The sequence below is a fragment of the Adiantum capillus-veneris genome, chromosome 21, assembly GCF_014529385.1.
Source record: "Adiantum capillus-veneris isolate H3 chromosome 21, ASM1452938v2, whole genome shotgun sequence".
Classification (NCBI taxonomy): domain Eukaryota; kingdom Viridiplantae; phylum Streptophyta; class Polypodiopsida; order Polypodiales; family Pteridaceae; genus Adiantum; species Adiantum capillus-veneris.
In genome coordinates this window covers 26,922,431-26,935,930 of record NC_140951.1, presented here as the reverse complement: position 1 = coordinate 26,935,930, position 13,500 = coordinate 26,922,431, and the positions used below count along the sequence as shown (strand labels likewise).

The following is a 13,500-nucleotide window of genomic DNA, read 5'->3' as shown; positions in this document are numbered from 1 at the left end:
AGCACTCCAAGATTCGGAGAGCCGCCTCTTATTTTAAGGGGAAGGCTCGAACTGGTGGTCCATACTTCTTTTAAACAAGACTGCGCCAGTTAAATGGCTGAAATTTAAGAAGCTTTTTATTTCTTCTTGGTTGACTCAAGAGTATGAACAGGATATACGAGCTGCTTGGAACCATCTTCGGATGACCAAGAGAGATACAGTGGATGCTTATTGCGAGAGATTCTAGAGCTCTTTTCTACCCACCTCTTCATTCAAGAAGATCTCGTTCAGAGAACAGATTGAGCGGTTCACCTTGGGTCTACCTACAAAGATCCGAGATCACTGCTTGGAACAGAAGTCGGCTTCTATTCAGGAGTTGATGAATCATGCGAAACGAGGCTTTGCCATTCACTCTGGCAGTCTGACCTACCTCACCAATGAGGTCATGACACTACGAGCCGAACAGACTTCGGCGAATAAAAGTAGAAAGAGAAAGAGCAACCCAAAAAGGAAGGATGCACGACCCAAGCTTACTCCTCAGGAGAGAGAGAGCTTCATCAGGGAGGGGAAGTGCTTTGGATGCGGGGAACATGGACATATCTCCGCGAAGTGCCCTAAAAAGGCATAGAAAGAACAGAATGACAAGGACAACAACAGGCCTGAGAGTTTGAGAGCAGCTGAGGAACGTGGAAGGAAAGGCAAGATGAAAACAGGACTGGTTCCAGATTGTGTGGGTACCGATCCCAACACCATGGACGAGAGTACAGAACTTTGTCGAGCTTGGGGCAAAGTGAAAGACCAAGAGGCCCTGATCTTCTTTGCTGGAGGAGCCAAGGTCAACTTCATTTCACCAGAATTGGCGGTGCGGCTCGAGATCACTCCCTATCGGATGGGACCACTTACGGAGGCTGTTCTGGCGGCACCCGGCAGGGATGTAGCCATTACACCTTTCATTGGCAAACTTCGGTTGCATTGTTAGGGGTATTTGGGGCATGAGGACTTTTTCATAATGCCTTTGGAAGGTTGTGATGTTCTCTTAGGGATTCCCTGGTACCATAACAACAACGCCGTGGTCGATTATCGGGCGAGGAAAGCGACATTGACTACAGAGAAGGGTAGAACCATTGTGCTTGACATTAAACTGAAGGGCGAGTCTGTCCCTATTGTATCGGCTTCGGCCATTTCTAAGTTAATGAAATCCAGTCTGTTTGTTTACTCGATCTTGTGAAAGAATTGAGCGATAAGGATAGGACAAATATGTCTAAACTTGATAAAGAACGCCAAGATTTTCTCCACTCTCACGCCGATTGCTTCTCAGAGGGCCTACCGGGCGAGTTACCACCTGCTCGTCTTGAAGATCATACCATTGATCTGATACCTGGAAGCACACCACCGAACCGGCCACCTTACAGTGTGAGCCGAGCACAGAATGAGAGATTATGAACCAAGTAAAAGACCTCTTGGAGAAGGGTCTTGTCCAGCCTAGTACTTCACCGTATTGCTCTCCAGTGTTGTTGGTTTTGAAGAAAGACGATCTTGGAGAATGTGCATCAATTATAGAGCTCTCAACAAAATCACCATCAAGAACAAATTTCCGATTCCTATGATCGATGATATACTCGACAAATTACAGGGATCCTCGTGCTCTAGCAGGATTGATTTGAAGAGTGGATATCATCAGATCAGAATCGCGCCGGGAGACGTCTACAAGACAGCTTTTCGGACGACTTTTGGATTATTTGAGTTTTTGGTGATGCCTTTTGGCTTAACCAATGCTCCTGCGACATTTAACCAAATGATGGACAGGATTTTTCAAGAGTACAGGCTATTTGTTGGCACTTTCTTTGACGATATCATTGTTTTCTCCAAGAATGAGGCAGAACACAGAGATCATCTCATCTGCTTCAGGTAGATCACAAGTTAGTGAATGCAAAGAAAAGTGAATTTTTCCTACCAGAGATACACTTTTTGGGACACATTGTGTCAGCAGCAAGAGTGCAAATGGATCCGGCCAAGATAGAGACTATCCGTGATTGGCCCGATTTAAAGAATGTCCATGAAGTTAGAAGCTTCTTGGGACTGTGTTCGTACTACAGGTGGTTCATTCGAAAGTTTGCAGAGGTTGCTTCCCCTTTGCATATCTTGACACAGAAAGGAGTCCCTTTCTCGTGGGGACCCACAGAGGTGACTGCCTTTCAAACATTAAAAGAGAAATTGACTATGGGACCAATTTTGACTTTGCCGGACTTGCAGAAGTCATTTGAAGTATATTGTGATGCTTGTGGTCGTAGTCTGGGTGCGGTCTTAATGCAAGAAGGCCATGTCATTGCTTACGAGAGCCGATTGTTCTCAAGGCCGGAAATGACAGCACAGATTTATGAGAAAGAGCTTTTGGCGGTTATCCATGCTCTTACTCAGTGGCTGCATTACCTACTTGGAGCGGATTTTACTGTCTTTACAGACCATCAGAGTTTGCGCTACTTCTTGTCACAGAAGCAGCTTTCGGAAAAGCAGATGCGGTGGGCGAACATCTTGTCACAGTTTCACTTCCAGATTGTCCATGTGCAAGGACAGAAGAATGTGATGGCAGATGCTTTGTCTCAGAAGCCGTTGGTTCTGGCTATTTCCGCGATACATCATAGGAGCTTCGAGGATATGGTCGACCCCTATGCCACGGATACAGATTTTGCAGACGTTTCACACGGATACGGGATGGGGAGACAGTAGCGGGATATTCCATTTGGGATGGCTACTTGATGAGAAAAACCATGTTGTGCGTTACACAGCCGTTGAGGGAAAAGGTTATGATTGAATGCCACTGTCCACCTTTTACGGGTCACCGCGGCATTGCTACCACCATGAAAGGGGTAGAGAAATACTTCTTTTGGCCGAGACTCAAGAAGGATGTGGAAGAGTTTGTGCGGAGTTGCTTAGTATGCCAGAAGGTCAAGTTTGACAAGCATAAAGCACAGGGATTGTTACAGCCTTTACCCATACCCACCCGCCCCTGGGAAAGTATTGCAATGGATTTCATTTTTGATCTCTTGAGAATACAGAGTGGTCTCAATGGTCTCAATGTTATTGACAGATTTAGCAAACAGGCTCATTTCATTCCAGTGAAGAAAACAGTCAAGCCGGATCACTTGGCGAGACTGTTCGTGGCCCAGATCTTCAGATTACATGGCATGCCTGAGACGATTGTCTCAGGCAGGGACCCCAGATTCACGAGTTTGTTTTGGAAGGCAATTTGGAAGAACATTGGCACGCGGTTGCAGTTCTCGTCATCGTTCCGCCCGCAGACTGACGGGCAATCTGAGATTGCCAATTCAATGGTTTTAGATTTATTGAAGTCTTATATCTCGGATCAGAAAACTCAATGGGAAAAGTACTTACCTTTGGTGGAATTTGCCTACAATAACACGAAACACTCGTCGACAGGGAAGGCGCCATTTGAGATTGTTGAAGGTGCTGCGAAGGTTCCACCCTTTCTAATCACGAAAGATAAGATTTCTGAAGCAGATGAATATACGCGAGATTTAGATACGGCTTTTGCCAAGGTTCGCGAGACTTTGTAAATATCTAAAGAACAACAGAAAATGGCAGCGGATCGCCATCGTCGCGACTTGAAATTGAAGGAGGATGATTGGATGCTCTTACGTTTTAAGAAGGCACGCCTGAGAAAGAAAAAGGGAAAGGAGAGGCTTTTTCCAAAGCTTAGTATGCGATACTACGGACCGTTCCAGATCTCTGAAAAGATAAATGATAGCACGCCTGAGAAAGAAAAAGGGAAAGGAGAGGCTTTTTCCAAAGCTTAGTATGCGATACTACGGACCGTTCCAGATCTCTGAAAAGATAAATGATATCTCCTTCAAACTGAAATTGCCTGATACTTGGAGGATTCACAATGCATTTCATGTGAGTCTCTTGAAGCCTTTCAAAGGTCATGTGCCTGATGATGGGGAGCCTGATGAGCAACCCGAAGTGGAAGAAAACGAAGAAATCCTTGTTCCTAAACAGATTTTGGCACATAAGGATACGAAGAATAAAGGTAAAGTCCGAAGGCGGTTCTTGGTTAAGTTCAAGAACTATCCTACATTGGATGCGAAGTGGATGGAGGAGGAGGACCTAGCAGATACTCCTCAGATTGTGAAACTTTACCTCGAGGCTTTTGGTTTAGCATAGTCTACTCCAAATGGAACCCAGAATTCAGCTTGGCCGAAGATATGGTGCAGTGGGATGCACAAGAGGGGAGTCACTCCGCTCCTTTGTCAACAGATGCCTTGATTTTGATACTAGAGTCACTATGTCTCTTTGAGCTTCAGGGATACTGAATGCTGACAATATTCTGCTGTATGACTTTATGAAATGGAATTCTTGAATATGATACTGATTTGTTTTTTACTTCTTTTTAAGTGCAGGAACTGATAGACGAAATGACTGCAGCATTTTGGTCTGATTGATCTCGAATAGACATGGTTGCAATAAGGGTTAGTCAATCGGACATCGATGAGGTCCCGATTGGATCTATATGCGATTGCTAGCTACATTGCCGATAAATCATGGTCTAAGATCCGAATGAATATTGAATGTCATGTGATTTCCTGTGATGTCTAGTGATGTCCTATGATGTCGTGTGATGTGACTGTCGATTGGTACATGTGCTAGATGTGTGTTCCTAGTACGTAGGTACTAACAATCAGTGTCTGCTAAGACGGTTCATGGCCTTTGTCTGTTTTGCAGGCATAATCGAGGGCGATTACAATGCTTTCATGAAGGGTGTATGTCACAAAGTGATGACGTGGCTGCGCGAGACCATTCGGGAAACCCTAACCCTAGTTGTTTGGACGTAGAGTCTGAGAGTGAGATCCAACCACTCTTGTACTTTGAACACTGATTAATACAAAAAGAAATATCGAAAGGGGCGTCAGTCTTTGGGGCCAATATCTCTAGGCACGGAACTCCGTCGGGCCAGTGCAAATCTATTGTGAGCTGTGAACTGTTTTGAAGTGGTTATTTGGTGCTGTCATGATTGATTCTCGACTTGGAGTGTCCAAGTCTGTAACAGAGAGTGTGTGATCGAGCATTGCGACGACGGCAAGGGGACTGCGAAGCGGTTAAGCGCGGCACGGCGGTAGCTCCTTCTTCTTCGTGGCAAGGAATCCTCCACGAAGGCGAGCGAAGGGCGGTGAGTGACACATCCTTGCTCTCTTGAGCTTGCTAGATTAGTCTGGTTGTGTACTTGCAACCATTTGTGGCTCGCACATAGTATATCGGCAAGTCCCTTGCATTGACACATGCGACAGACGCGCACATCATCTCTAGCATTAGCAGATCCCCACAACAGATAGCAGATTTCCCCGCAAGATCATTTTCAACCCTAGCGTTTTTGCATCTGCAAGACATCTCAACGTCTTTGCAGATCTTCGCGACCGAATCAGCCCTACACTGAGCATTTTCAGTTTTCAGCAGTCAGTTTCCACAGTAGAACCCCCCAACCTCGCAGATCTCACCTTCCCGCAACAGATCCTCGCCGCACGGTCAAATCCCGCGAAGTTTGCAGATTCAGCCCGAAAAACGCAGATTTCAGCATCTGCGTTTTCAACGCGTCGTCGTCGTATCGTCGTCATCGACATCGTCACCGACATAGAGTTACAATTCAGCAAATAAAGATTTGCAAATTTCAGCCCTTAGTATTTTCAGATTTCAGCCCGTCTCGTCGTTGTCCTCATCGTTGTCGACATCATCGGCAAGTCCAAGCATTGTAAAGATTTGTGTAATCATAAGTAGACCGCTCTCGCCATAGAGAGTGGGGCCTTCGGAGGAGGGTTTGACAACTTTCTGGTGACGTATTCTCTTCTCTCTCTATCTCTCAGTCTCAGCATCTTCATTCACAGTGTTCACCACTTTGTTTGTGTCCATTGCACTCTCTCACTAAAGGAACGGAAGGCTCTCCCTTCCCTAAGTAAAAGGAACCTTGAGCACAGTTCGGTGCACTCATCTTGAGCAAAGTTCAACATTCATTCCGCTGCACCTTACAAATCTTGGGCTTAAAATCAAAAACGTTGGGATGCGTTGGCAGATCGGGACCAAAGTGAAGGGTCCCTTTTTATGAGAGCAACAATGTGCAGTAAAGTTGCAATTCAAAAACGCTAGGACTGAAACTAAAAATTGCTACAAACTTTACCAGATCTGGCTCGAATGTGCACCTTCAAGGGTTGCTGGTGAGAGGAGGGACAGATCTATTGCTGCTGAGACAAAGATCAGCAATGAAGCTTAAATTTCCATGACAAAAAGACTCCAATCGGCTTCAAAAACACAGTTGCACAATGGCACTGAAAAAAACGCACATATTTGCCGTGATTTGTTGCAACAAACGCAACTCCAATGAAGAGAGCTATAAGTAGAGGTGAGATCCCGATGGATGCAAGAAAAAGTAGGTTTTTAACAATAGACTCCCTAAAAACTGAAGGTTGAAAACGAAGTAAATTGAAACAAGTTACCACGATGAACCTCTGTAGAAGCTTCCGAAGTGTGTCAAAAGGTCTCTAAGCAAACCTTGGTCCTTTTGCTCCGATACCATGAAGGAATAAAGACGAGAGCAAATAGAGGAGACAAACACTAAGAGAGAGAAACAGAATGACCCAAGAGCAATAAGTCAATAACTTCGAAGAATGCTTAAACAAGGCCGACACTACCGTGCAGATGGCGGCATTGCGTGTTCTTAGAGAGAGAGAGGGAGAGAGAGAGAGAGAGCTGTTGACTACGTTTTTCGGCAGAGCAACGCGAAGAGGAAGAGAGAGAGAGAGAGAGAGAGAGAGAGAGAGACTGTGTTGATCGACAGAGCAGAGCAGCGGGGAGACAGAGCGCTCTTGGAAGAAAGATAATCTATTTTTAATTGGAAGCCTAAAAAATGTGTACACAATTTGATAGGCACCACACCTATATCACTACCTGCAAGCAGATAGTGCCAACAACTCGATAATGAGAATGAGAGGCAGTGGGTCACCTTTATACCAAAATAAAGGTGACCTAAAGACTTGAAATTAGGTGGTGCATCTACCACGTCATCTATACTATTATTAAAGAGGGAGGGGAGGGATTCCCCCCCAGCCCCCCAACACGTGTCGTGAGCACTTTGATCTAGCCTCTCTGCCCTAAAGCTTGGACGAAACAGAGGACAGCGTGCACAACTTAGAGAGAGAGAGAGAGAGAGAGAGAGAGAGAGAGGCGGCCTTGGTGGCCATACTAGTCAGAATAATGATAAAAGGTTAATAAATGGGCCACCTCAACTAAAAATATGCCACATTAGTTAAAGAGCTAATAAATGGGCAAACTATAACAATCCTGAGCAACCTGATGATGGCATATCTCAAATAACCTCTTCATTAGAACCTGATATTGAATGCAAGCACTGAGCAGATGCATGAACTAAAGTCATCTATAGGCATGTCATAAATATACATGTACCAAATCAGAAAATGTAAAGAAGGTACCATTTACAAGCGAGACAGATGGAAGGCCAAAGGCAGCATTGACAGAGTGGGTGTCAAGAAGGAGAGAGTCGATATCAAGATCAGCGTAATCATTAACAAGGACTGCAATGCGCAGCTCTGCACGATGGTGAAGGATGTGGCGCACGAGAGTAGTCTTGCCACTGCCAAGAAAGCCAGTGATGAGAGTACAGCTCGCCCGGAGACCCTCTCCATTTGATCGTCTTTCAAATATCTGCCTCTCAAGGGCAAGGCTCATCTGGTTGCTCTCCGCTGGCGTCCCCACGATCATCATAGCTACGAGCAGTAGTTCAAAGTGCAATTCACTGGACAGCGGCCCTCAACACAAAACATAATACCACAGGTGGGATCAAAATACGTTAAAGTGAGGTATATTGAATACCACAGGGTATTCAATGAAGAGAAAGCGATGGGATCAAACTACGTTAAAGTGAGGCATATATCTATTCCTTTAATACTCCCCCTCTCTCTCTCTATACCCATTCATATATTAGTACGGCCGGCTGCCTTCGGGGCAGACTCTCTCTCTCCCTCTCTCTCTCTCTTTATCGTATGCAAAGGGGTTTTTTTTAGTTTTGGACTTTAGTCTTCAGATCGCAGATTGCGACATGTATAAAGAGCGTCTCCTTCCTTCCGCCATATTATGCTAGTAAATATATATATATATATATATATATATGTATGCATACTTCTTCCCCCTCTCCCTCTCTCTACCCTCTCCTCCATTCTCTCTCTCTCCTTCTCTCTCCACCATGCTCATAAGAGCTAGCACTCACTTGTGAGCATGGTGGAGAGAGAGGGGAGGGAAATATGCATACTTCTTCCCCCTCTTCCTCTCTCTACCCTCTCCTCCATTCTCTCTCTCCTTCTCTCTCCACCATGCTCATAAGAGCTAGCACTCACTTGTGAGCATGGTGGAGAGAGAGGGGAGGGAAATATGTGTGTGTGTGAGATGTGTACACACAGATATATGTGTACACACCATACACACACACACATATATATAATATTTCCCTCTCTCTCTCTTTTCCTTCTCTCCCTCTCTCTCTCCACCATGCTCACAAGTGAGCGCTAGGGTGGAGAGAGAGAGAGAGGGGGAGAGGGATATATATGTGTGTGTGTGTGTGTGTTTTTATATATACACACACCACACACATATATATTCATACACGTGCGTACACACACACACACATATACATATATATATATATATATATATATATATGAGAGAGAGAGAGAGAGAGAGGGGGCGATAGATAGATGGGGACACACACCCCACACATATATATTTATACACATACACACACACACATATATATATGAGAGAGGGGGCGATAGATAGACAGAGGGAGATGACAGGCCAGCGCCACACTACGGAGAGAGAGAGAGAGAGAGAGAGAGAGAGAGCAATGTTCGGAAAAAATTATGTTTATAATCATAGAAAATTCACTTTAGGATAGATTCAAAGAGGAAATATTGAAAAATCACCGACATTTTTTACAAGTTAACTCTATTGTCTTAAATTTTTGAAACGGATTTTTCTCCTTCTTCCTCTCTTTTCAACCGGCTATTTTGGCTAAGCTGAGGTACACTTTTCCCGAACACTAAGATGGAGAGAGAGAGAGAGACCTTAGTACACATTTTGATTATAGAAAAATTTGTTATTATCTACCACTTATTTTCCCAAGCACTGAGACGGAGAGAGAGAGAGAGAGAGAGAGAGAGAGACCTCAGCACACATTTTGATTATAGAAAAATTTGTTATTATCTACCACTTAACTCAAGGAAGAAGTTGGTAGAAGCAATAAATAGACCAGTGTTGCATAGACATACACATATGGGCGGTTGTTCACTTATGTATACATACATTTAATCACAAGGATCGCTAAGTACAATGTAACCAGAAGAAGAACAAAGGAAGCTATCAAGTTTGTAGTTGCACTTGCATCTAGGGCTACTACTCTTTTATGAATCAACGAGAGAGAGAGAGAGGCAGATTACTTGGAAACTATCGTCATCATTGTCCTTGCATCGTCTCGGACTGCTCAAACAAGGAGCTTGCAAAGTCAACTAGCCGCATGTCTCTTCACTTGGGCAAAGAGCTGTAAAGCAAATGGCCTATGAACTTTGAGAATAGTGGAATTAAGAGAATTATATTGAGCATTTTTGTGAGATTACTTTGAGAAGTTGGAGGGTGAACTTAATTGATGGTAGCAACATAAACATAGTACTTAATTAACTTGGCATGAACAATACTTTGCCAAGAGAGAGAGTATTAGAGAACATGACAATAGATGAGGACCAGATTTACTTGGAGCCGGCGGTCCCCAGGCGTTTGTATTATAGATTCTCCCATCAAGAGAGACTTTGTTACAATACAATCTTTGTGTTCCTTGTGAACTTGGTGATGCTATGAAGATGGAAAGCTTCATGCATCACGAGCTTAACATAAAACTTGCAAAAAGCATTAACTATCCCAAGGCCTCAAACACCTTCGAAGCTGGAGAGAGCTAGCAGGGAATGAGAGTAGAGAAGAGGAAGAAGAAACATTCCATAGGAGAAAGAAATAGTTCCTCACTTATCATCACTCTTCTTGCTTAGCATAGCATAATAGCAATAGCATAGTAATGAAGATGAAGAAGATGGCAAGCTTAAGCATTGAAGCATGGCTCTTGGTTGGATTTGCATTCCATAGCCAAGAGTGTTGGTGTAAAACCTCCACTTCTCAACAAACTTGGAGAAGGAGATGGGGCTCTTTTATTTTGCACTCCACACAATGAGAGAATGTGTGTGTGTGTGTGTGTGTGTGTTTTAAAGAGTATACCCCCCCTCTCATGCTTGGTCCACATCTCTCTCTCTCTCTCTCTCTCTCTCGTATTATTTTATTATTTCCTTTGGACATGTGTCCTCTTTTTCCTCTTTGAGAGAAAGAACTTAATTATTTATTTTTATGTATCTAAATTTTCATTGGACCACTTTAAAACCTATCCAATAGCATTCAAACACATCATGAGGGCCACATGCGGAGAATCATTTGAACATTTGTCTTTTATGCTTATTAAGTCATTTGGTTGAATGGAATACTTCAAGGACTTATTCAATCAAGCATGGCACGTTCATGTCTCTTGAGAGTTATCTTTGATTCAAATAATTCAAGAACTTTAATCGTTTAAGCATGTGAGAAACACCCCAAGCTTTTGAGTAAAATTTCCACTAAAACTTAGCAAGCCAACAAGCACCTCATGCTTGGGTAGGATTCCCACCTCAAGGTTAGCCCTAGCTTACCTAAGGTCAAAGGACTTTTGAACACTAACTTTTGGAGGTCTTTAATGAAGCCAAACCTACGGTCTTTAAGCTCCATTAGGTAGCATTGCTCTTTGACAGACCATCTCTCATTTGGACCCCTTTACCATTGGCCCCATTTTGAGATAGATCCGTAAGCACATGTCTATAGTCAAATCTTTGTTCCCATTTATTATCCCACATTAAATAATCAATTTAATATGAGAAAATCACTTGGGTTGGTTAGATATTAGATTTTATGACATTACCTCTCTCTTGAAATCATAGTCGTCCTACAGCCTAAGAAGTGTATCACAAGCTCACTGTGGTGCTCTATGCTCGTCATGGAAAATCTATACTCATGTGGTACCTGCGTGGTGCCTGTAGTAGGAGGTGATACATGTCTTGTGAGCATATCTAATCCATGTGATCTAGTAAGCTCGGGGACCGATGTGCTCGTGATCTATGGTGCAGTCTCTAGCATGTGTATCAGTAGTAGTCAAGGAATGTGGTATGGATGTCTCTGTGCATGGAAACAATGATGGTGCAATGGTAAGGCTCTAGCTCCTGTGCTCTATGTCTTCCCTCACCTCTGCCACGGTCTTAATAGATGTATGTATCCTATATGGTCTAAATGATGTAAATCTTGGAGGTGATATAAGTCATTAAAGCCATAGTCATTAGTCAATTTGTCTTAGCGGGTAGAGGATCCCTTTTTACCCTACGACATCATTCCAAGATGGATGACTAATCCATTTGGTGCTTGGGAGACATGCTGCCGCAAGTATGTCTTCTCTTTAGTCCATTTCAACCTCCCAAGTAGAGTGACAAATTCTACATGGTGTTTGAGAGACGTCATCATCACAAACATGATTCTTAGTATGCATACTACTTAAATTTGTGCACAATAAAGAGAGAATTAGTCTTATAAGACAAAAACATTGATCATTTAAAAGAAACATGTACATTTGCTTACTCTAATGTAGCGTTATAAGCATTGACAAGGTTCATACTATCATTTAAGCTGGATTCCTTGTATCCATCTAGCATCTTCAAAAGGATAATTTTTGAACTTAATAAGATACCGTCGGATAAAATTACCATGTCGTAGTACCTTGTCTTCATGCCGAAGGATAGCTTCGGGTTGTAGCACCTCTTCTTGGTCTTCGATTTCTGGAGGGTCTTCAATAATTGGTTCTATTGGTGGCTCTCCTTTGTAGGGCTTAAGTAGGCTCACATGAAAATCATTGTGTATGAGCCAATGGTTGGGCAACTTGAGTTGATAATCCATGTCATTGATTGGCTTCAAGATTTAAAAAGGACCATAGTATCTTTTTGCTAATTTAGCATAATACTTTTGATGGCCCGTAGGATTTTTGCCCGTCGTTTGCCTCAATCGAGCCTTGGGAAACTTAAGTAAGACCCAATCATTTTCTTTGAATGTTATGGCCCTTTTGTGCTTGTCAGCAACAACTTTTTGCCTTTGTTGAGAGATGGATATAGCCTCCTTAACCTTTTGAAAATATTCTTGTAGGTCACGGCTATACTCATCAGCAGTGAAGATCTTCCCATCTACTTTAAGTAGCAAGGGACTTTTAGGTTTTCCCTCTATGATCTCAAAAGGTGCTTTTCATATAGTAGTATGGACAGTATTATTGTACACATACTCTACAAGGGGTAAGTACTTCTCCTATTGTGATCGTTGATCTACTTCTGTAACATAAGTCTTTGGTAGATCGAGTATCGTAAGATTGGCTATCTCACTTTGGCCATCCGTTTGTGGATGGTAGGCCGAAGAGAAATTCAATCTTGTACCTAGATTGCAAAGAGACCTTTCCATAAATTACTTGTCATTATAGGATCTCTATCTGACACGATGGATGTTGGTAATCCATGGTGTTTGAAAATATGAGATATAAAAATGGTTGCCATTTGGTGTGCCTTAATAGTCTTTTTGATAGGAATAAAGTGTGCTTGCTTGCTAAACCTGTCAACTATTGGCCATATTCCCGTATTGCCATGGATAGACTTGGGTAATCCGAAGATAAAATCCATGGATATACTCTCCCATGGTGAATTAGGGATTGGCAATGGATGGAGTAATCCGGGTTTCTTCCGTCTATCATACTTAGTCTTTTGGCATACCACACATTTTGAAACATACTCTTGTATGTCCACTTTCATGGTAGGCCAATAGAAGTATGTCTCTACTCCTCAAAGAGTAGGTTGAATGCCTCTATGCCCCACATAGGGGAGGAGCATGAGATTCATACATGACTTTCTCACGAAGGGAGTGGGTAACACATAGCCTATTGCCATGGAGAAGATAACCATCCTGCAAGGTGATTGGTTCCTCCTTCTTCCCCAAAGCAAGGGCTGACATTACATCTTTGAAGTCAGGGTCAATAGCATACTCATCTATCATGGAAGATAGATCATTGTGAGTTTCTATAGCATACTCATCTATCATGGAAGATAGATCATTGTGAGTTTCTATAGACACCACATTGACTTTTGGTCATCGTGAAAGTGTATCAGCCACTTGATCGTGCTTACCAGCAATAAGAGCAATATAAAAATTAAATTGCGAAATAAAATTTTCCCACCTCATTTGTTTGTCGAAAAGCTTTGTTTGCGTCATGAAGTACTTGAGACTTTGATGGTCTGTTTGTAAAATGAATGGAGTCCCCAATAAATAGTGCTTCCATGTGTCTAGGGCATGTAGAAC

General features: G+C 43.0%; 1 protein-coding gene across 2 annotated transcripts in view; it reads right to left on the bottom strand.

Annotated features, from left to right (window-relative positions):
* The window catches only part of LOC147430682 (uncharacterized), a 70,612-nt gene extending 62,707 nt beyond the window's left edge, over positions 1-7,905 (bottom strand). Inside the window, exon 1 of one of the 2 annotated variants that reach the window (XM_086493273.1) lies at positions 7,473-7,905. In XM_086493273.1, coding sequence (XP_086349399.1) covers positions 7,473-7,764 — 292 coding nt within the window. In that variant the 5' untranslated portion in view covers positions 7,765-7,905. The remainder of the gene's footprint in view (positions 1-7,472) is intronic. The other variant, XM_086493272.1, reaches the window with a different exon arrangement.
* Positions 7,906-13,500: the final 5,595 nt, after the last annotated feature.